The sequence below is a fragment of the Petaurus breviceps genome, unplaced genomic scaffold, assembly GCF_028583685.1.
Source record: "Petaurus breviceps papuanus isolate PSGF00001 unplaced genomic scaffold, PetGlider_PUasm1.0 187, whole genome shotgun sequence".
Taxonomy (NCBI): domain Eukaryota; kingdom Metazoa; phylum Chordata; class Mammalia; order Diprotodontia; family Petauridae; genus Petaurus; species Petaurus breviceps.
The window spans coordinates 14166568-14191364 of record NW_027185799.1 but is presented as its reverse complement, the minus strand read 5'-3'; the positions used below and the strand labels follow the sequence as shown (position 1 = coordinate 14191364).

Genomic DNA, 24797 nt, shown 5'->3' with positions numbered 1-24797 from the left:
TTTCCTTGCACATAAGATTATTAATGAACACCACCAACCTAGAAAATGGAGTTAGGATTCTAATCATGGTATTAAATAGTTTGTTATGGGACAAGAGGGCAGAACATTTAAGATAACTGATTTTAGTTCTTACAGATTTAAGGTGTTTTTGCCATGGTTGAACAGATGCTAAAGTTTTAGAATCTACACAAGAAATAAAATAAACAATATTCTTATGAAAGTCTACTGCAGAAACAGCTCTGTCGAATACAGTTTCCCATGAGGCCCTTTCTCATACCTGAAAAACTGCTATATTTACATCCTTCAAAGATGGTGCCAGTAAAATTTTTTGAGTGATGGGACAAGTCAAGTTCAGTGCCATTCCAAATGTCAAGAAAAGGAAAATGATTTTAATTTTTTCTCCTATAAAACGTCAAACATTTTCCCCTAGATATATTACTTATCATCAATAAATGCCATCAGTTAAAAAAAACTATTCTAGATATGTTTTTATCACCTACATTTCCAAATGTATCCCTTCTGCCTTTTTCTCCCTGAGATCCATGTTATAACAAAGTATAAAAAAAGAGAAAAGAAAGCAATTCATCAAGACCAACTAACATAAAAAAAAGGACTGACATTATCTATAATGCATCAGTTCTGTTTTTCACCACCTTTGCAAAGAAATGGGCAGGGGAGGGAGAAATGTTTTCTCATATCTGTTTTTTTAGGGGTACTAAGCTGGGTTATTACAATTTTTATTTCATTTGCTTTCATTTCTTAAAATTATTCTTTCCATTTCTGTTTTTATCATTGTGTTTGCTCAACTTTGCATCAGTTCATGGAAATCTTTCTCTGCTTCTCTGTATTTTTTTATATTCATTCTTTATTTTAGCCCAGTAGTTTTCTGTTACATTCATGTAAGACTACTTTTTTAGCCATTCCCCAATTATTAGACATTTTGTCTCCAATTCTCCCGTACTACAAAAAGTACTGCTATAAATATTTCATTTTTTATTGGGCCTTTCTTTTTCATTGACCTTATTATGTATCATTAGAAATTAAGTCTCTGGGTCAGAGAGTATAGACATTTTAGTTGCTTTCCTCATATAATTCCAAACTGGTTTTCAGAATGATTGAATCAGTTCACAGCACCACCAATAATGGATTAGTGTGAACACCTTCTCTTATATTGACTATCCCTATCTTTTATTATATATGGCAACATTTCTTGATGTGAGGCAAAGCCTAAGCTATTCTTATGCTTCCTTATGCTCTTCATTTATTGGGATATGGTTTTTATTTTTATACATTTATATTTTCTGTATATCTGATAAATTTAAAATAACGATTCCCCCTCACCCCCAGTTGACTTCTTCCTTTCTTATCTTAGATACACTAATTTTGTTTGGGCAAAAGCTTTTCAATTTCATATAATCAAATAAATTTTGTCTTCTATATATTATTTGGTTAAAGAATACAGCTCCTACCCATTTTAATGAAAGGTATGTAATCTGCCTCTTTTCTTTTTTGTAATTTTGAATCTCATATCTCTAATGAAGTCAGAGTAGTTTCACCTTATGTCAACTGAATGATACATTTACACCTTTAGGACACCATCAGTTCCATTTCCCAAACCCCATGATTACCTGCTTCTAATTTTTTTATATGATAATTAATACTCAGGTCATGTGTATATATATATATATATATATATATATATATATTCATTTTTCAAATGCTTTATTAACTTCTGATTTACATCATTCATTTTGGCCAGATTTTGAGTTACAAATTTTCTCCCTGTTTTTCCGCTACCCACCGCCCCAAAATAGCAGTCCCACAGGATATCCCCACCTCCAATCTGCTCTCTCCCATATCATCTCCCATAGCCCCTTTGACTTTTCCAGTAGGGCATGGTGGATCTCTATGTCCCAGTGCCTGTATATCTTATTTCCCAATTACATGTAAAATAGTATTAATAATAGTGTGTATGTATATATATATATATATATATATATATAATTTTTCTTAAACATTTGTTTTTAAAACTTTGAATTCCAGATTCATTCCCTTCCATCCTTACTGGGAAGATAAGCAGTTCAGTATAGGTTGTACATGTGTAGCTAATGCAAAACACTAACAGAGTAGAGATATTGTAAAAGACTGACTATATATCCCTCCCTCCTATCCCACCTCCCACTTGTTCTATTGTCTACTTTGATCCTGTCCCTTTTCAAAAGTGGGTACTTCCAACTTCCCTCCCCCCCAGCCTACCCTCCCTTCCATCATCACCCCTCTCATCCCCTTCCCCGCTACTTTCCTGTAGGGTGAGATACCCTATTTAGTGTGTATTTCATTCCCTCCCTGAGCCAAATTCAATGAGAATAAGGTTGACCTATTCCCTTTTGCCTTCCTATTCTTCCCCTCCATTGTAATCATTTTCCCTTGCCTCTTCTATATGAGATAGTTTACCCCATTCTGTCGCTCCCCATCTCCTCTCATTATATTTCTCTCACACCTCTCAATTTCACCTTTTAAGTATCATCCCTTCCTATTAAATTGGTCCTGTGCCCTCTATCTATGTATACCTGTAAAAATATATACACACATTCACATATGTATTCATATGCCCATATACCCTCCAATATAGACATATATAGACACACACATATACATACACACATGCACGTGCACACACACACATATATTTCTATTTCTATTCCCTTCAACTATTTTCATACTGGGAAAAGTTTCATCAGTCACAATATTCGTTTTTCCATGTAGGAATGCAGATGTTCAACTTTGATAGGTTCCTTATGATTTCTTTTCCCTGTTTACCTTCTCATGCTTATCTTGCTTCTTGTGTCTGAATGTCAAATTTTCTATTCAACTCTGGTTTTTTCAGCAAGAATGCTTGAAAGTCCTCTATTCCACTGAATGACCATATTTTCCCCTGAAACATGATACTCAGTTTTGCTGGGTAGGTGACTCTTGGTTTTAATCCCAGCTCCTTTGACCTCCGGAATATCATATTCCAAGCCCTTCAATCCCTTAGTGTAGAAGCTGCCAGATCCTGTGCTATCCTGATTGTGTTTTTGCAATATTCAAATTGTTTCTTCCTGGCTGCTTGTAATATTTTCTCCCTGATCTGGGAATTTTGGAACCTGGCTATAATATTCCTAGGAGTTTTCTTTTTGAGATCTTCTTCAGGAGGTGATCTGTAGATTATTTCCACCTCTATTTTACCCTCTGGTTCTAAAATATCAGGGCAGTTTTCCTTGAGAATTTCTTGGAGGATGATTTCTAGGTTCTTTCTTTGATCATTGCTTTCAGGTAGTCCAATAATTTTTTAAATTATCTCTCCTGGATCTATTTTCCAGGTCAGTGGTTTTTCCCATAAGATATTTCACAGTGCCTTCTATTCTTTCATTTGTTTGGATCTGTTTAACAGCACCTAGATTTCTCATAAAGTCATTAGCTTCCATTTGCTCTAATCTAATTCTGAAGGGATGATTCTCCTCAGTGAGCCTTTGAGATTCTTTTTCCAACTGGCAAATTTGGATTTTTAAGGCATTGTTCTCCTCATTGCCTTTTTGAGCCTCTTTTGCCATTTGAGTTAGTCTATTTTTTAAGGTGTTATTTCCCTCAATCAGGCTGTTGACTCTTATTTTGTAATTTTCTTGCATCGTTCTTATTTTTCTTCCCAATTTTTCCTCCAATTCTATTATCTGCTTCTTAAGGTCCTCTATGGCCTGTAACCAGCTCATATTTTTCTTTGAAGCTTTTGTTGCAGGAATTCTGACTTCACTGTCTTCTTCCTGTTCCATGCTTTGATCCTTTTTGTCCCCAAAATAGGAGTCTATTGTTGGATTCTTCTGTTTGCTCTGCTTCCTTTGCCTGGTCATGTTGCCACTCAATTACTTGACTTGTGGACTTTTTGCTGCAGTAGGACTCTGTTACCAGATAGGGGAGCTTCGTACCAAATGCTTTGGTTTTCTCAGCTGCTAGAGGCATTAGTTGGGTGCCCTCTCTGAAGCCTCCACACGCTCTGGCAAGCTGGTCACACATCCCAGGACTTCTACCCTAGACCACTATATCCAAGCAGGTTAAAGCAGGAGCGATTACCCCTCAGACTGGTCACTTGGTCCCCCTACACTCTGCAGGCCAGAAGCTGAAGCTGCCATGTGGTGGGCAGCTGCGCCACGGCCCTCAGCCGCTTCTCGGTCTGGGGGCAAAAGCCGACGCACTCCCAACTACTGGGTCCCAAAGGCCACACCACACTGACCTCTCACTTTTTCCTTAGCATCTATGTATTGATAATTTTGGACTGCCACAGCTGTTGGTGATCTGGAGTCCCTCCAGTTGGAGGCTGGTCAGGCCTACCTTGGGGCTAAAACCTCCGGCTCCTGTGGGGCTGGGCTTGGCTCCCAGAGTGCTGCACTGGCCGATTCCTTCTGGCTTGCTGGGCTGTCTTCAGCGGGAGATTAGCTCCTCTGTGTCATTTTGTGGGTTCTTTAGCTCCAAAGTTTCTTCAGAGTCCCCTGTTACATCAATTGGAAGTGGTGATACCTAGAGCCGCGTGGAGGTCCTGTTTCTACTCCACCATCTTGACTCCATGCATGTATATATTTTGAAGTTATTATACTATATGAGATATTTTCTGCTAGACTGTTTTGAAGTGTTTTGAAGTTTATTGAATGTAATTACTTAAAGATTATTGAATTCATTTTTTTCTGTTTTTCTTTGTTTAGTCTCTTGCATTTGCCTTCTTTTGTATTTTTTAAAACAACACTAAATAGTTTTGATGAATATTGGTTTGTAATATAGTTTGAAGTCTGGAAGTGTTTCTATCTTCAGTGCTATTTTTCATTACATATTGTTTTTAATATTCTAGACCTTTTGTTCCTCTAAATGAATTTGTTAGCATTTTTAACTACCCTGAGATCATACTGTCATCTTCTGATTGCCTACTCTGTTGACCCTGGCCCAAAGTCTTCTCCATACCTAACCTGGGACAAGAACCTTCTTTAATAAATACTAAGTACTTCTTCCTCCTGACCCAATTTTCATATCTCTTCTACTTACTCCCTTCTATGTTGTTGGTCTCCCAGTTCATCACAGAATACATCACCTCCAGTTATGACATTGTACCTTAAGGGGAGAACCTTGAATGATCCAATCACATACTTCCTTCAACAGACCTTTCTTGAATCACTGATACTTTACCAAGATTAATTCTTCAGTGATTAGCGTACTGTCACCCCCTTATTCTGTGTCTTGCATGTACTAAGTACTTAATAAATGTTTTTTGACTAATGTTGCAAAGTACCTCCTTACTCATTTGATTTGTGTAGCTCTGAGCACTGAGCAGACCTCAGTTTTTTAAGGTTGCTCTTTATTTCTTTAAGGAACATTTTGTAATTGTATCTGTGAAAGTTTGAATTACTTCAATACATTGACATTCTCATACATTTACATATTTTGTCTTTTTTTATTACTATTTCCTGTTCTATCATTCCTTCATGGATTTTATTACTCTTAGCTAGAAATGCTGTTGTTTTTGTGGACTTCATTTTGTATCTTGCCACCTTACTGAAGCTTTTGATTTTTTCAGTTATTAATATGACTTATTTTTTGCTAATTCCCTAGAATGTTCTTAAATAAATCATCAGGTCATTAGCAAATAGAATACTTGTGTCTTAACTTTGTCTATGTTTATGCTTTTAGTTTCTTTCTCATGCTTTATTGCTATTGCTAACATTTCTGGAACTATGTCAAATAATCCTAAGGCATCATTGTATGATTTTGGGGAGTAGGTTTTTGGGACGGGGAAGTACCTAATTCTCCCATAATTATACATAATGTTAGTTTGTATTTTTGGCATATTTTGTAATATTAAAAGAGAACCTTTTATGTTTTGCTTTATATTACCACAAATGAGGGTTGTATTTTACCAAATATTTTTTCTTCATTTGCTTATATAATTATGTTGTTGATCATAGTGAGGAATTTTCTTGATAAATTACTATTGTTGACTTTTCAGAAATACATTTAAATTTTTAAAAAGTCATAACAATTAATAATATTACTTTAAGTTCTATATCTTTTCTTTGTCCTTTGCTGGTTTAGTTAAGAGAAGATAGTAATCTGATAGTATAGTATTTCCCTGTTCTTTAGAACTTGATAAAATTCTACTGTAAAGTCATATGAACTATGGGGTGTTGTTTTTTTAACAGCTAGCTCAAGAAGTATGCATGGTTTTATTGCCCTCTGGGTATAGTTACTAATTGTTCCACAGAACGGTTGAATCAGTTCACAACTCCACCAACAATGCATTAATGTCTCATTTTTCCCACATCTCTTCCAGCAGTTGTCATTTACCTTTGCTGTCATATTAACCAATCTAATAAATATGAGATAGTACCTCAGAATTGTTTTAATTTGTATTTCTTTAATCAATAATAAGAGTACTTTTTCACATGACTATCAATAGTTTTGGTTATTTCATCAGAAAACTGATCATATCTTTTGGTCATTTATCAAGTTGGGAATGGCTCTCTTCTATAAATTTGACTCAGTTCTCTATGTTTGAGAAAAGAGGGCTTTATCAGAGAAATTTGCTTAAAAAGTTTTTTTCACAGTTACTACTGCTAACTGTAGTTCCCTCCACCCTATTTCCCCCATTTATTCTATTCTCTCTCCTTTCACCCTGTATCTCCTCAAAGGTGTTTTGCTTCTGACTACTTCCTCTCCCAATTTGCCTTCCCTTCTAGCACTTCTCCATATCTAATCCCCTTCCCCTTCCTTCCTGTAGGGTAAGATAGGTTTCTGTACCCTGTTGAATGTATATGTTATTCCTTCTTTGAAGCAGTTTTGATGGAAGTATGTTCACTCATTCCTCCTCATCTCTCTGCTCTTCCCCTCTACTGTAAAAGCTTTTTCTTGCCTCTTTTATGTGTGATAATTTACCCCATTCTATCTCTCCCTTTCTCTTTCTCCCAGTATATTCCTCTTTCCCCCCTTACTTTTACTTTTTAGGTATCATCCCTTCATATTCTCACTATCCTAATAATGAGAAAGGTCTTTTGAGTACAAATATCATCTTCCCATGTAAGAATATAAACAGTTTAATGTTGTTATTATATTATTATTATTTCAATCCCTTATGATTTTTCTTTCTTGTTTAATTTTATGTTTCTCTTTAGTCTTGTATGTGAAAGTCAGATTTCCTACTTAGTGCTGGGTTTTTTTCTCAAGAATACTTGAAAATCCTCTATCTCATTGAATTTCATTTTTCCCCTGGAAAGATTAGACTCAGTTTTGCTGGGTAGGTTATTCTTGATTGAATTCTAGCTCCTTTGGCCTCCATAATATCATATTCCAAGCCATCTGATTCTTTAATGTAGAAGCTTCTAAATCTTGTGTTATCTTGATAGTGGCTCCATGATACTTTAATTTTTTCTTCCTGGCTGCTTGCAGTATTTTCTCCTTGACCTGGGAACTCTGGAATTTTTCTGTCATATTCCTGGGAGTATTCATTTTGGAATCTTGGGAGGTAATTGGTAGAGTCCTTCAATTTTATTTTGCTCTTGATAGATGTTGTCTGGGCTCTTTTTTTGTTCATGGTTTTCAAGTAGTCCAATCATTTTTAAATGATCTCTCCTGGATCTATTTTCCAGGTCCTTTGTTTTTTCCAGTGAGGTGGAGACATGTGTCTTCTATTTTTTCATTCTTTTGGTTTTGTTTTATTTTTCATTTGCTCCATTCTAATTTTTAAAGGAATTATTTTCTTCAGTGATCTTTTGGAGTTCCTTTTCCATTTGTTCAAATCTCATTTTTAAGGCATTCTTATCCCTATTGGCTTTTTCAACCACGTTTACCTTTTGACCTAGTCTGTTTTCAAAGTGTTATTTTTTTCAGTATTTTTTGTGTCTCCTTTATCAAGCTGTTGACTTGTTTTTCATGATTTCCTTTTTTTATCTTTTTTTTGGAGGGGGAAAGGCAAGGCAAGTGACTTGCCCAGGGTCACATGGCTAGTAAGTGTTAAGTGTCTGAGGCCGGATTTGAACTGAGGTCCTCCTGACTCCAGGACTGGTGCTGTATTCACTGTACCACCTAGCCACCTCCACTTGATTTTTGAAATCCTTTTTAAGCTCTTACATGGCCTGTGACCAATTCATATTTTTCTTGGAGGCTTTGGATGTAAGAGCTTTGACTTTGTTGTCTTCTTCTGGTTGTAGGTTTTGACCTTCCTTGTCAACAAAGTAAGATTCTATAGTCTGATTTTTCCTGTTGTTTGCTCATTTCCCCAACCAATTACTTTACTTTTTAGCTCTTTGTTCAGGTAAGTCTCTGCTTCCAGTGTAGAAGGTGTACTATCCCAAGCTTTAGGGGTTTTGTGTAGCTATTTTCAGAGAGATTTCTGGGGACCTGTAAGTTTTCAGTTCTTCCAAGGTGATATAATCTAAGGAGAGGTGTTTCCTCCTCTCCTGACCTGTATTCTGGACTGTGAATGACCACAAGCACTCTTTTCTGCCTAGGAAGTATAAGGAGGGTGGGATGCCCTCTCCACTCTTACCACAAACTCTGCTATGCCAGTGCTTCTCCTTGCCCCAGTACTGTGACCCAGATCCAGGCATGGGAAAAGCAACAGAGTCCTGCCCCAGTGCTAGAAAAAAGGCCTCTGTAATCTCCTTCTGATCACTTGTCCAACCCCTTTACCATCTGTGGGCTGAGAGCTCTGGAAGCAACTGCTGCTGCTGCCACTGATGATTCAGTCACTCCCTAGGCCTGCTCCTGGTTTGCTGTGGCTGGAACTGTGATCCACCTGCTGACCTTCTAATTTGTCTTTGGCATCTGTGGGCTGAGAGGTCTGGAAACTGCTGTTACTGCCTGTGATTTGGTCATCTTGAGGCATGCTCCAGGTCTGCTGGGTCTCGTTCTGAGGTGGTGTGGCCTGTGCCAGACTATGCTCCTCATTTACCCTGGTGCAACAGACTTTTCCTGCCTATCTTACAAGTTGTCTTGGGCTGGAAATTTGCTTCACTCCATTTTTTGTGGGTTCTGCTTCTCTAGAATTTGTTTAGAGTCATTTTTATAGGTATTTTCAGGAGCTTGTGGAAGAGCTCAGGCAAGTCCCTGCCTTTACTTTACCATCTTGGCTTTGCCCCTCCCCCAATTTATTCTTTAAGATTAGGTTATTTAGTCTCTAATTAATTTTTAATCTGTTTTCCATGGTCTTTTATTGAATGTAATTCTCATTGAATTATCTTAAAATGGTGAATTTAATATTTCTGCTTTTCTTCATTTGATCATATGGTTTTTGTGCCTTCATATATGGTCAGTTTTTTTAAGGTGCCATGTACTGATGAGCAAAAGGTATATTCCTTCTTTTCCCATTCAGTGCTCTCCAGCTGAGCTTAATATCTAGCTTATTTAAGACACTATTTATCTCCTTAGCTTTTTTCTTATTCATTTTTATTAGATTTATCTAGTTGTGAGAGGGGAAAGTTGAAGTCCTCTACTATTATAATTTTGCTCTTTCTGTTTGTAATTAATTTACCTGCTCCTTTATAAATTTTGATGCTATACCATTTGATGCATATATGTTTAGGATTGATACTACCTCTTTGTCTTTGGTACCTTTTAACATAATATATTTTTCCTGTTTATCTCTTTAGTTAAATCTATTTTAGTTTTAACTTTGTCTGAGCTCATGATTGCTACCATTGCTTCTTTTTTACATCAATAGAAGCTTAATAAATTCTATTCTAGCCATTTATTTTTCCTCTGTGTATGTCTCTCATTTTTTTTACATCACCTGAAGCCTAATAATTCCTCCTCTAGCCCTTTATTTTTACTCTGTGTGTGTCTTTCACCTTTAAACGTGTTTCTTTTCAACATATTGTCAGGTTCTGGTTTTTTATCCATTTTGCTATCCATTTCTGTTTTATAGGTGAATTGATCTGGTTTACATTCAAAGTAATAATTACTAGTTCTGTATTTCTCTTCATCCTATTTTTCTCCTTTGTTTATTCTTCTCTCTCTCTCTTTTTACCCTATCTATCCTCGGAAGTCTTCTGTGTCAGCTTGGGAGAGAGGCAGGGAGAGAACTTGAAACTCAAAGCGTAACATAAAAAAGAAATATAATAAAAATAAAATGATTTGTTTTTTAAAAAGAGCACAATTATATTCTTGATATCCTGAATCATCAAACTGGATTCTTTGTGGTCATTTTCATAGGCAAATAGAGTTAAAATAGATATGTGGACTTTTAATATACTTTTAAGCCACTATTTGTGAGCAACCAACATAGGGCACATAGCCTTAAGTGAGTAAAAGACACCATTGAATTTGTGTGTTTACACAATCTTTCCAATACAGAGCCTAACCTAGGACTTACTAACCTAAAGAAGGGAAGGACAAAGCCAGGAAGCTATCTATATCTCATATTTATTATATTAATATTTATTGAGTTTTTATTCTGTACTATATGAGGGGGTGGAGAAGAGAGAATCATTCATTTACTTGCTCATTCATTCATTCAACAAACATGTTAATTCATAAGAATACTTATTTCTGTACATTGTATTTTTGTTTTATGGAAAGTCTTTTTCTTTGTGGTAGTCTTAGCTTCTAGAGAGTTCTGTTGAAGTGACAGACTGTACCTCTTCTGTGGAGAAAAATAGACAACCAAAAAGGAATTTGTGGAATTTAAATCTAAATATAAAGATAAATTTTCTTCCTATATTTTTTCCCTATATTCTATCCTAAGTCATGTATCCATCTTTCATTCACAACATGTAGCTGTTTTGTTGGACAGGGTTTTGAACATCATTATTTCAGTATTGTACTTCACAAAGCCCAGGCAGCTATAATGCATTGAATGGTAGTAATAAGAGTAATAACAATAACAATAGCTAGTATTTTTTTTTAAAATTTCCTCTCTTTTTTATTTTTTAGTTTATATCATTCATTTCCACAAGATTTTGAGTTACAAATTTTCTCCTCATTTTTCCCTACCTACCACCCCAAAACAGTGATTCCACTGAATATCCCCTCCCCCAGTCTACTCTCTCCCATGTCTTCCCCCATCATAGATTAATACATCTTTATTTCAGTAAAAGAAATTTGTATAATGGATAGTGAAATCCATTAAAAACTTGAAATATACAAGAGAATTGTTATTTCTCTGCCATTAAGAGAAGTATTCTGCTATTAATATTCTATACTGCTATAGATTTAAGAAAAAAGTATTGCTAATGTTTATGTGACTGAAAATAACTACTCTTATCAATAACAGCAGTTGTTTTTAGCATTTTTATTTACAAGTTGGAATACTGGCGGTTATCCTGTATGATGGTTCATAACTTTCCCCTATATAACCAAGAAACTTTAAAGTTTCATGAAAAAGTGGGTGGGAAACTTCACTAAGGTTTAACAAAACTTGAGTTTGATATAGTTGTAGAAGAAATCGTTAAAAATTAAAAACTCTGCACTTATTCCATTATTTACCCTAATGTCTGATATAATTTTCCTTTTTCCATATTTAAAATTTTGGAAGGAGGTTTTGGGACTACCTCCCTTACAGGGTTGTTATGAGGAACAAATTATATCATAATTATAAAGTACTTAGTACAGTTCTTGGTATATAGGAGGCAGCTGGATGGCTCAGTGGATAGAGTTGAGCCTGGAGTCAGGAAGATTTGAGGTTCAAATATGACCTCAGATACTTAGATATACGACCCTGAACAAGTCCCTTCTTTTGGAAGAAGACTATAATATTCCCACAGAGAGAGAGAGAGAGAGCCTTTTGTTCCAGGTTTATTCATTCTTAAACTAAGTCAATCTCTATCCCATTTTCAATCTAAAACAGAATCATAAAATTTTATTGAAGAACATGATCTTATTAATACTCTCTGGTCCAATTTCTAATCCACTGCAGAAATTTACTTTGTGGCATCCTTAGTAAGTGGTCATACTGCCTCATATATCCAGTGGTAGTGATTAGGAACAGGTGTTCAATACCTCACAAACATTGTTGCACAGTTTATTTTATTTTATTTTTTTTATTTCTAACTGTATTTACCTCTATCCTATCCCGCCTCCCACTTATTTTATTTTCTCCTTTGACCCTGTCCCTTTTCAAAAGTGTTTGCTTCTACCCTCTCCCCCAATCTGTCCTCCCTTCTATCATCCTCCCTCTTATCTCCTACCCCCCTCTATTTTCCTTTAGGGTAAGATACCCCATTGAGTGTGTATGTCATTCCATCCTTAAGTCAAATGCAATGAGAGTAAGGTTGACCTTTTGCCTTCCTACTATACCCCTCCATTATAACAGTTTTCTTTTGCCCCTTTTATATGACACAATTTACCCTAATCTATCTCTCCCTTTCTCCTTCTCCCAATAAATTCTTCTGTCACTTCTTAATTTTATTTTTTGGATATCATCCCTTCATATTCAATGCATTCTGTGCCTCTATGTCCACACAGGAACATATGCCCACATTCACATATATATTTATACAACATACACCCTCCTATACATACATATATATGTCCTTTAACTATCCTCATACTGAGAAATGAGTTACAATTATCATTTCCCTATGTAGGAGTATAAATATTTCAACTTTCATGAATTCCTTATGATTTATTTTTCCTGTTTACCTTCTCATGTTTCTCTTTCTTCTTGTACTTGGAAGTCAAATTTTCTGTTCATCTCTGTTTTTTTCATCAAGAATGCTTGAAAATTCTCTATTTCGTTGAATGACCATATTTTTCCCTGAAGTATTATACTCAGTTTTACTGGGAAGGTGTTTCTTGGTTTTGATCCTAGCTCCTTTAACCTCCAGAATATCACATTCCAAGCCCTTCCATCCCTTAATGTAGAAGAATTGGTTTCCACAATACTCAAATTGTTTCTTCCTGACTGCTTGCAAGATTTTCTCCTTGTCCTGGGAACTCTGGAATTTGGCTGTGATAATGCCAAAAGTTTTCTATTTGGGATCTTTTTTTTTTTTAAAGCTTTATTAACTTCTGATTTATATCATTCGTTTCCGCCAGATTTTGAGTTACAAATATTCTCCCCATTTTTCCCCCACCCATCCCCCCAAAACAGCAGTCCCACAGGATATCCCCACCTCCAATCTGCTCTCTCCCATGTTTTCTCCCATACCCATTTCAACTTTTCCAGTAGATCTCTATGCCTCAGTGCCTGTATATCTTTTTTTTTCTTAATAACATGTAAGATGGTATTAATAATAGTATACACACACACACACATACACACACATATATATACATATATTTGAATATGTGATTTTAAAACTTTCAATTCCAGATTCATTCCCTTCCCCCCCTGCCACCCACCCTCACTGGGGAGACAAGCAATTCAGTATAGGTTGTACATGTGCGGCTAATGCAAAACAATAACATAGTAGATGTATTGTAAAAGACTGACTATATTTCCCTCCCTCCTATCCCACCTCCCACTTGTTCTATTGTCTACTTTGATCCTGTCCCTTTTCAAAAGTGGGTGCTTCCAACTTCCCTCCCCCCCAGCCTGCCCTCCCTTCCATCATCCCCCCTCACATCCCCTTCCCCCCCTATTCTCCTGGAGGGTGAGATCCCCTATTTAGTGTGTATTTCCCTCCCTCCTCAAGCCAGATTCAATAGGAATAAGGTTGACCCGTTCCCTTTTGCCTTCCTATTCTTCCCCTCCATTGTAACCATTTTCCCTTGCCTCTTCTGTATGAGATAGTTGCCCCACTCTGTCTCTCCCCATCTCCTCTCATTATATTCCTCTCACCTCTTAATTTCACCTTTTAAGTATCATCCCTTCCTGTTAAATTGGTCCCGTGCCCTCTATCTATGTATACCTGTAAATGTATATACACACATTCACATATGTATTCATATGCCCGCATACCCTCATATAAAGACATATATATACATATATATACACATACATATACATACATATACATATTTCTAATCCCTTCAACTACTGAGAAAAGTTTCATAAGTTACAATTATTGTTTTTCCATGTAGGAATGTTAATAGTTCAACTTTGGCCAGGTGGCTCAGCAAGCAAGAGCACCGGCCCCAGTGCCGGGACGACCCGGATCAAATCCGGGCCCAGACACCCAGCACAACACCCAGAAACAACAACTGGCCATGTAACCCCGAGCAAGCCACTCAACCCTGATTGCTTTAAAAAAAATAGTTCAACTTTGATAAGTTCCTTATGATTTCTTTTCCCTGTTTATCTTCTCATGCTTCTCTTGCTTCTTGTATCTGAATGTCAAATTTTCTGTTCAACTCCGGTTTTTTCAGCAAGAATGCTTGAAAGTCCTGTATTCCACGGAATGACCATATTTTCCCCTGAAACATGATACTCAGTTTTGCTGGGTAGGTGACTCTTGGTTTTAATCCCAGCTCCCTTGACCTCCGGAATATCACATTCCAGGCCCTTCGATCCCTCAGTGTAGAAGCTGCCAGATCCTGGGTTATCCTGATTGTGTTTCCACAATATTCAAATTGTTTCTTACTGGCTGCTTATAATGCCTTAATCTGGGAATTCTGGAACCTGGCTATAATATTCCTAGGAGTTTTCTTTTTGGGATCTTTTTCAGGAGGTGATCGGTGGATTCTTTCAACCTCTATTTTGCCCTCTCGTTCTAAAACATCAGGGCAGTTTTCTTTGAGAACTTCCTGGAGGATGCTTTCCAGGCTCTTACTTTGGTCATGGCTCTCAGCCAGTCCAGTAATTTTTAAATTATCTCTCCTGGATCTATTTTCCAGGTCAGTGGTTTTTCCCATGAGATATTTCACATTGCCTTCTATTCTTTCATTTGTTTGGATCTGTTTAACAGCATCTTGGTTTCTCATAAAGTCATTACCTTCCATTTGCTCCAATCTAATTCTGAAGCAATGATTCTCCTCAGTGAGCTTTAGAGATTCTTTTTCCATCTGGAAAATTTGACTTTTTAAGGCATTCTTCTCTTCATTGCCTTTTTGAGCCTCCTTTGCCATTTGAGTCAGTCTGTATTTTAAGGTATTATTTTCTTCAGTCAGGCTGTTGACTCTCATTTCATAATTTTCTTGCATTGTTCTCATTTCTCTTCCCAATTTTTCCTCTACTTCTCTTCTCTGCTTCTTAAGGTCCTCTATGGCCTGTAACCAGCTTGTATTTTCCTTTGAAGCTTTTGGTGCAGGAGTTCTGACTTCACTGATTTCCTCCTGTTCCGTGCCTTGCTCCTTCTTATCCCCAAAATAGGAGTGTAATGTTGGAATCTCCTGTCTGCTTTGTTTCCTTTGCCTGCTCATTTTGCCACTCAATGATTTGACTTTTGGGCTTTTTGCCACAGTAGGACTCTGCCACCAGACAGGGGAGTTTTCGTCCCAAATGCTGGGGTTTTCTCAGCTGCTGGAGGTATTAGATGGGTGCCCTCTCTGAGGTCTCCACACGCTCTGGCAAGCTGGACACACACCCCAGGACCTCCACCCTAGACTGCAATCCAGATCCAAGCAGGTTAAAGCAAGAGCGATGACCCCTCAGACTGGTACTTGGTCCCCCTACACTCTGCAGGCTAGGGCCTGAAGCCGCCACGTAGCGCTGGCAGGCTGTGCCAGCTTCTCAGCGGTTTCTCGCCCCGGGGGTAAAAGCCATGCACTCCCACTTACTGGGTCCCAAAGTCCAGACTGCACTGGCCTCTCACCTTGTCCTTCGCATCTGTGTATTGATAAATCTGGAAACGGCCACAGCTGCTGCTGATCTGGAGTCCTTCTGGCTGGCGGCTGGTCAGGCCCGCCCTGGGGCTAAAGCCTCAGCGTGGTGCTGGGCTCGGCTCCCAGAGCGTTGCGCTGGCCGATTTCTGCCGGCCTGCCAGGCTGTTCTCAGCGGGAGGTTAGCTTCTCTGTGTCATTTTGTGGGTTCTGCAGCTCCAAAGTTTGTTTAGAGTCCCCTTTTTACATGGATTGGGGAGGGTGGAAGCCGGGGAGGGTCGTGCTTCTACTCCGCCATCTTGGCTCCGCCCACCAAAAAAAAAAACTGTTGCACAGTTTATATTATTAAAAACCCAAAATTGTATTTATCCTGAGAGTGGAGTTAGTGTCTCACTTTGTCTTTTCATCTTAGAACTTGACAGAGTGTCTTGCACAAAGTAGTCATTTAATAAATATTGAATAAAATTATTTTGAGCTCAAACCTGCCTCCATGTAACTTAGTGCCACTGCTCCTAGTTTTGGCTTCCAGGTCTATAAAGCATAAATCAAATTGCTTTTCCAAAATGACAGGTTTACAAATACTTGATTACACTGCTCATGACTTTCTTTGATAGGGTAAATATCTCTGATTCCTTTAGTCATTTCTCATATGTCATGGTTTCCAGACCCTTTCATCATCCTGATAATCCTATGTGGTATAGTGGATAAGATGCTAGACATGAAGTCAGGAAGACCTGAGCCAAATCTTGCCTAAGACACTTATTAGCTATGTAACCCTGGACAAGGCACTAACTCTGCCTTAATCCACTAGAGAAGGGAATGGCAAAGCCCTCTCGTATCTTTGCTAAGAAAACCTCAAGGACAAAACTGGCATGTGGTCCATGGAATCATAGAGAGTTGGACATGACTGAACAACTAACAACAACAACACAGCATATATAAATGTTGGCTACTATTATTATATGTACATATGCACATACATAGACTTACTGCTTTGCAAGCCTTAAAATGCTATATAAATGTGAGGAGGAGGAATAATTAATAGTATCCTCCTCCTCTTCGTACTAGTACCACAGTCCCCGCATCCGCCGCCACCACCATCATGGCCACCAACTCTATTTCTAATCCTCCTCCTTCTGTCTAGAATGCCTATAACCTTTCTTCAAATGTAGTGTCTAGAATGAAATATAGATGTAGTTTGATATTTATATTTATCCAAAAGTTACTTCATTTAGCTAAAAAAGGTTTCCAATGTGGATGTGGATACTCCCACCAATATATATAAAACAACCTCCTTACCTTTCAAGCTATGGAACCGTAATTAAATCAGTACTTCCATAATTACAAAAGTATGTCAATCAACTCCCCTGTGCCCTATTCACTATCCCAGTTACTTTCTAAATCAAAACATCCTTCTCCAGGTACAACTCCTCTCCATGTTTGTTTCCTTCATTAGAATGTAAGCTCTTTGTGGGCAAGTACAGTTATCATTGTGTATTTGTATTGTCATACCACCACTCTTATCTGCTTAATATAATACTTTGCACACAGTAAGCACTTAATAAATGCTTTTTGTTCATTCGTTCATTCATTCTTATCTCTTTCACCTAAACCTTGAACACAAGATTTAGAGCTACAACACAGTATTTGTTGCAGAATATTAGCTATGAAGCTTTCCATAGACTCATTCCCTTCTACATAGGAAACATTTGCATGAAAGTCAATTTTCTTTTATAGTTACTTTTTAATAATGGAAATTTTTTCTTATCTTCTTGAGCCTCTGTATCTAATTTACTTATACATACATACTTATACATATACAAACACTTTAGGAATTAGATTACATTTCAGAGGTGTATTTCAAATATTTTGAATTCTCTGTCCTGAATTTACCTTGACTCAACATTCTCTTTAATCAATCACTGATCAAGTTCTTTTTTTCTTCCTTTGAAATATCTGCTATATGTTCTTTTCAGCTCTTTGACCCTGCCACCACCCTATTGTTGGCCTTCATTACCTTACATCTGGGCTATTGCAATAGTTTGCTGCCTTTGTGCCTTGTCTCTCCCCAGTCCCATCCATCCTCCACTCAGCTGATCATGTCACAGTCCCCCCACTCATTAATATCCAGTGGCTCTTTCTTATCTCCAAGATGAAATAAAATCCTCTATTCAGTTTTTAAAGGCTTTCATAACCTCCCCCTTCCTGCCTTTCTAGTCTTTTTAAACCTTACTCCCCTTCATATACTCTGTGATCCAGTGACACTGGCCTCTTTGCTGTTCCTTGCACAAAATACTCCCATCTCCTGATTCTGGTCATTTTCACTCAGTATCCCCATTCCTGGAATTCTCTAACTCCTCATCTCCATCTCCTTGCTTCCCTGGCTTCCTTCAAGTATCAGTTAAAATTCTACCTGCAGGGATGGAGGACTTTTCAAGTTCTCTTTAATCTTTTTCACTCTGAGATTATCCCCAACTTATTCTGTATATATCTTGCTTGCGTGTTGTCATTCCCATTTTACTATAAGCTCTTACAGAGAGCAGGGACCATCCCCCCCCCCCATCTTTCCTTGTGTCCCCAGTGCTTAGCACAGTTCTTGTATATAGTATTCTAGTTGACTATTGAGTGAAAGGAGTGAAAACATCTCAGACTATACTGTAAAATGTAGTAACGCTTTTCATGGGAAATAGGCCCAAGTTCTCCTTCACTGGAAACCATATGATTTACAAGGACTCAAAACTCAGAGCTGTAGGGAGTCACCCCTCTCCTCAGTGACCCCTCAGCATAAGATATGCCAAATAAGGACAGAAGTGCTTCCTCAAATGTACATTGGGTGGTCTACTGTTTCCTTGTTCTGGTACTTGAGGTAGATTGCTGTGCTTAGATTGTGTACCTGACTTCTAGCCAATGGAAGAAAAGGGTCAGAAGGCGGGGGGAGAATTATTCATTAGGGCTTTATAACTTTGACATTTCCTTTTGTAAATTGCTTCTCCTCTGTGACCATTTGTCAGGAGGGTGGCCCTTCCTTGAGATCATAATAAACCATTTTTTCTGCTTCCTACCTTGAGAAGCCTCTGAGTATTATTTGGGTAAGGATCTTTGTTGCACACAGTTTTGGGGTGTACACACTATGAATATGATTTCATTATACCTGTAGCATCTGGGACCTCTATATATCCCTATAACCTCCTTAAGAAAAAAAATTGGTACTTCATATTATTTAACTAAAAAAAGCACATCTAGTCATTGTTACTTCCGTGTTTTTCTATTCGCAAAAATTCTTTTTACAAAGTAAAAAACTTTTTTTTTAATTAAAAGGCACATGTTAACTGAAATTTCTTCTGTATTTTACCTTCCTATCCTTTTATCAACTGATAAACACTATAATTTATCTCTCATATAAAATGTTACTTTCAGTAGGCCCAATAATATTTTTTCAGTAGTCATTGAATCAAATTCCACTAGTAATATAAGCCATCATGTAATATTTATCTAAAGCCTGAAAGAAGAGATAACATGGGAATAAGCACTGATTTTCAAATGCTAAATGTAAGTTTGGCATAAGATCTTGCTCCCACCATTTTCTACTGTAATAATTCTCAAGATTTTTATGAAAGAATTAACTATTGAGAAGTACAGTTCTTTTCACAAGGGTGTGGCAGAGGTCACTGGGAAAACTCTTAGATGTTTAGTATTTCTTTTCTCATTTGATTCATGTTGTCATTTCCATTTCCCTGCCAACTTGGCACTCTTTTTATATTACAAAGTTGTTGGGTTGTTTTTTCCCCCCACCAGAATCCTCTATGAATGACTTTTTAATGTATAAAGTTAACATTCTTCATTCCTCAAATGAACTGTGGCTTCCTTCCCTAACTCTGTTGCCTCATTCATATTCTTTCAAGTTCTCCAGCTCTGAAAGAAAATTTTATTTTAAGGGAAAGTAGTATACTATCTTCTACACATATTAATACCATGGAAATTGTTTTCTGTATTGATCACAGTACCTTCTCTCCAAAAAATGTATCTCCATATACATACACAGAACACACATACACATAGACACACACATATATATCAAACTTCCCTCTGCCAAATTACACAAAAAGTCACACATGTGTATGTGTTTTCATTCATTCCTGACTGAATATTAGACAAAAGAAAAAAGTCAAATTATCACTGTTCTCTTACAAAAACATGTCTTTCCTAAAACAGATGAGTATTAGAAGATAGAGATTTAAAATTGATTTAGGTACTGAAACAAAAAATCTTCAGTTTTTATTCAGATTCTTTAGAAGCAGCATAATAATAATGCAAAGAACAATAGACTTGAAGTTATATCTGGGTTGGAATGCCAACTCTCCCACTATGTGTGAACTTGGCCACATCTTCTCTGAATCCCCACTTTGCTCATTTGTAAAATCAGAGGATTGGATAACCTGTAAGATCCCTCTGACCTTTAAATCCATAATCCTATTGTATTTTAATATATTTTTATTTATTAAAATTGTTTCACTACCAAGAAATGTTAACTTTTTAAAAAAGTGGCTTAAAGGAATATCATTTATGATATACAGAACTCTGTTTTAGAGAGATTAGCACTTAAAAAATAAATATATTTTTTAAAACATTCTGAAATAACAAAATGCTTTGTTTAAAATCCTAATATTCTTAAATGCAAAATAAAACATTTTGTCTTACAACAGTGAAAACCAATATAAGTGATCATCTCATCTAGATGGCATATTCACTCATCCATCCACTACTTCAGGAAGCATTCAGTATTTTCCTGATGCCTACTTTATATTTTATATGCTAACCTGGAAGAATTTGTATTGAAACCACTTATCATAAGTATTATTTCTCTATGAGAATGCGAATTCTTATTTAAAAGATTTGTATCAATTTGTATGACATAATGATTGACAAACTAACCAAGATAACTAATAATAATTGTTTACTTACATATGTATTGCTTTTTTATAATTTATAAATCATTTCTGTGTGTGTCATCTCATTTGATTTTCATACAACCTTACAAGCTAGGTATTATTCCCTCCATTTTATAGAAATCAATTACAGAAGAGTTTAAATGACTTGCGTGAGTTCAGATGGCCAGTGTCAGGACTGGGACTAGAACCTATTTCAGAGAAATTCCAATATTGTACAGACAGAATAGGAAAATAGATCTGCTTTTAATGGTCTCTGACAGACATTAATTTTAAATATCAAGGAATGTTTTGAAAGATTAGCTATGAATTACTTGGGAGATGCAAACTCAGTATTTATAATACCATTTTCATAATTTGTAGAATTATTTTATATTATGTTCAATTTAATAAACATTTATTAAGTACCCACTGTATACACTGCTAGGTGCTAGGAAATTAAAAATTTAAATAAAATTTGGACTTACCCTCATGAAATCTTGTAGAGTTATATGATACATAAATGACTGTAGTGTGCACACACATACACACACAGAATGATTAAGTATAAAGTACTAGTGAAGAACAAAGTGGGAGCAGGTCATTAATGATTTGGGGATGAAGAAGAAAGGTTCCATGGATGTTGTCATGTGAATGGAGTTCTAAAGCACTGGTGTTAAACTCAAATAGAAACAAATACTTGGACCACATATTGATCTAGAAAACAAAAATTAACATTTTCTATGTAGTAATATTTTTATTTATTTTGTTAAACATTTCCCAATTGCATTTTAATTTGATATGTAAATACTTAAGAGTTTCTAAGTCTGACACCTAAGTTTTAAGGAATGGTAACAGATTCTAGACAAAGGGAAGAGGTATGTTACAAAGGCACGTTAGAACAAGTGTAGTCAGGGTTTTAAAATTTTAATTCATCTTGGTTTTTACATCACAATCACTTCTAACTAATCTTCCCTACCTCCCATAGTATCCTACCTTATAACAAAAAAGAATTTGGTAGATTTTTCTGATACAGTGATCTTAACTAACAAAAAGAAAATAAGAAACTTCTTATACTCTTAGTCTGTATTCCTCTTTGCTTATTTAAGTCATCAGGAACCATTATTGACCCTAAGTTCTGTCACCTTTTCTTGTTGTTTTCTTTTAAATTATTTATTATTTGTGTATGTTATTCTCCTGGTTCTGCATTCTTTGTTCTATATAAGTTTATATGAAACTTCTCATAATTTTCAGGATTCTTCATATTCATAATTCCTTATGCAATATTTTAAAAATTATATTCATATAATACAATTTGTTCCCCAATTGATGAGTACCTTCTTTCTTTCTCATTGTTGCTACTATAGAAAGTGCTGTTTTGATTTTTTTGGTATATAAAGCATCATAGTATAATAAACTGAGAACTGAAAGGTACCTGAAAAATCATCTTTTTCAGCTTTCACATTTATTTTTCAGTTAAAGACTTGATGTGACTTTTCCAAGATCATGCTGCTAAGATGTTTTGTTTTATTGCCATTGATAGTCTGGTGATATCATGGTAATATGGTAATATGCACAGTGGTCATATTACTATGTCAAAGAATATGAGTCATTTTAGTAACTTTTTTCACAAATCAGAGTTCCTCTGTCACAACATATGTCGTTGGGCTATTGTTGTGGTCATCTTCTGTTTTATATAAACTGTTACAAATGATATGAAATGAGGGGTGGCCAGGTGACTCAGTGAGTAACAGCACCGGCCCCAGAGTCGGGATGACCTGGGATCGAATCTGGGCTCTGATACTTAAATTGCTTTAAAAAAAATGATATGAAATGAAATGCATGTTTTAATGAGATCTCTTAAAGGTGGTGGACTTATTTGAACCTAGGTGTATTAGATATTTTGAAAGGCAGGTGTTATATTATGTGGCACAATGGATAGATCACTGGACCTGTAGTCAGGAAAACCTGAGTTCAAATGTAGTCTCATACACTTACTAGCTGTGTGATCCCAGAGAAGTCACATAACCTCTGTCTGCCTCAATTTTCTCATCTTTAAAATGGGAATAATAATAATGGCATGTACCTTTTAGGGTTGTTGTGAAGATAAAATATTTATATATGATTTTCAAATCTCAAATTGCTAAACAAATTCTGGTTATGGTGATAATAATGATTTTTTTGTTGTTATTAAGGATGATGTATTTTTACCCAAAACCTGTTTCAGGTTACTTCATAAGGAAAAAACTGAAAAAAAAAATAGTCTGTTGTAATAAAGTCCAGTAATACCAATAAGCTTATACCGTTAGGTTTCATATGAAGTTACCAGAAAATGTTGAATCATTTAAATGCTTTGTGCTATTAGCTTTATCATCAGGCTGATCAATATTACATAGCAGGAACATTACTCTCTGATAAATATGAACATAATTACATTTTCCTAACTATATTGTAATGAAGTTCTTTCTACTAAATATATGTTCTTTTTGTTATAAAATATACTTTTTTCAAGATAAATTGAAATTTTTTACCAACTCAGCTCATTTTAATATATTCATGTTTATATCTATCTACTGTATGTCTCTTAAGATAAATATTTAGGTTAAACTGTAACTTGCAGTTAACTCTAGTAAAAAAAAAGTATGTCAACTTTTAATACTGCATTTAAAATTTGAAAACAATACATCAAAGTACATCTTATTAAAATACCTACTTTAGAAAAAAAGTTTCAGTGATTGCAATTCAAACTTTCTGAAAATAGATACAAGTGCTCTCAATCTAAAAGTTAATGTTTTGCTTTACTCTTTTCAAGAAAAATGAAAACTTGTTTGTTTTCAAATTTTAATGATTCTGCTTTCAAATTATGGAGATTCTCCTTTGGGGACAGTTTTATTTGAATTGTATGTGACACTGTTTTTATTTCTTTAGGCTATGATTAAAAGTTTCATGGATGTCTACCAACTTGCAAGCTCTAGAATTGCTACATTAGAGAAGGAAATGACATCTCATCGAAACCACATTTCAGCTCTGAAATCAGAGCTCCAAACAGCTTGTCTACGTGAAAATGAAAGTTTACACTCAGTAAGTGTGTGTTCTGTTCATCATAATATCTGTTTTTATGTGAATCATTGTCTCATTAACTTTCGTGTTTTTATTTTTGATAAGACCATTGGTCAAAATGAATAATTTAGGGTAAATGGAGATAACCCAGTAATATAAAATTATTAGCAGGAAGCAACCTTTCAAGGGAAAATCAAATATTTTTTCATTGCATTTTTGTATAAAGATATGAATATTGTTATTAGTGCTAAAATACAACAATTTCTTTGTGTTTGGCAGTACAACTGATATTAAGATTTGGTAATATGCATAGTTACAGCATGAAACTGTCTGAAGTTTCAATGTGTCCCATTAAGACAGAATATTATTAATTATGTGTATAACCAAAATGGTAATTAGAACATGTGATTATTCTCGGTAGGAAACTAGACTTATCCATAATACATGCCTAGCTAAAGATGCATGTTGTGATTCATCCATATGATTAAAATTCAGTTTCAGCATCATTTTATGTTTAAAATTTTAACCCATGATAAAATTTGTGATTACCTAAGACTAGTAAAATAATTATCTAGCTTTTCAGGATATGTTTGGGAAATTCTTGAACATATATGTATTTATGCCCAGTTGAAACAAGGTAATGATTGAAACCTTTATTTCTCTGATGACAAATATGTCCATAATGAGATTTATAGTTTGGCTTTTTTTGTGTGGGGGGTATTGCTTGTTCTATTTTCTTCTTTTTTAAATTTCATTGCAGAAAGGACATAATGGGGCTTATAAGGGGGAAATGGTTTCCTCTTAACATTCATTTATTGACCCATTTAAAATGTGGATATGCCAGAAAGAGAGTCAGCATTAAAGTAAATAAAATAAATGTAAGAACATAGGTGTTTGGTAACTAAGCCTTACATTAGCTTGTGAGTCTCTTATGTACTCATGTTCATTTCTGGTTGAGAAACTACTGAAAATCATCATTACCATAAGAAACTAAATAAGAAGAAAATTTTTGTATCAATATCTGAGGTTAAACATGTGTGTCTCTATATGGCCTTTCTATGAAATATTAAGAATTTCTTCTATTCTTTTCCTTTAGCTGAT

At 35.7% G+C, this 24797-nt stretch overlaps 1 protein-coding gene across 1 annotated transcript in view; it reads left to right on the top strand.

Moving 5' to 3' along the window:
• Positions 1–24797, top strand: part of CCDC171 (coiled-coil domain containing 171) — a 555758-nt gene that overhangs the window by 461120 nt on the left and 69841 nt on the right. Inside the window, exon 26 of the mRNA XM_069090675.1 lies at positions 23565–23717. Within this exon, the coding sequence (XP_068946776.1) occupies positions 23565–23717 (153 nt within the window). The remainder of the gene's footprint in view (positions 1–23564; positions 23718–24797) is intronic.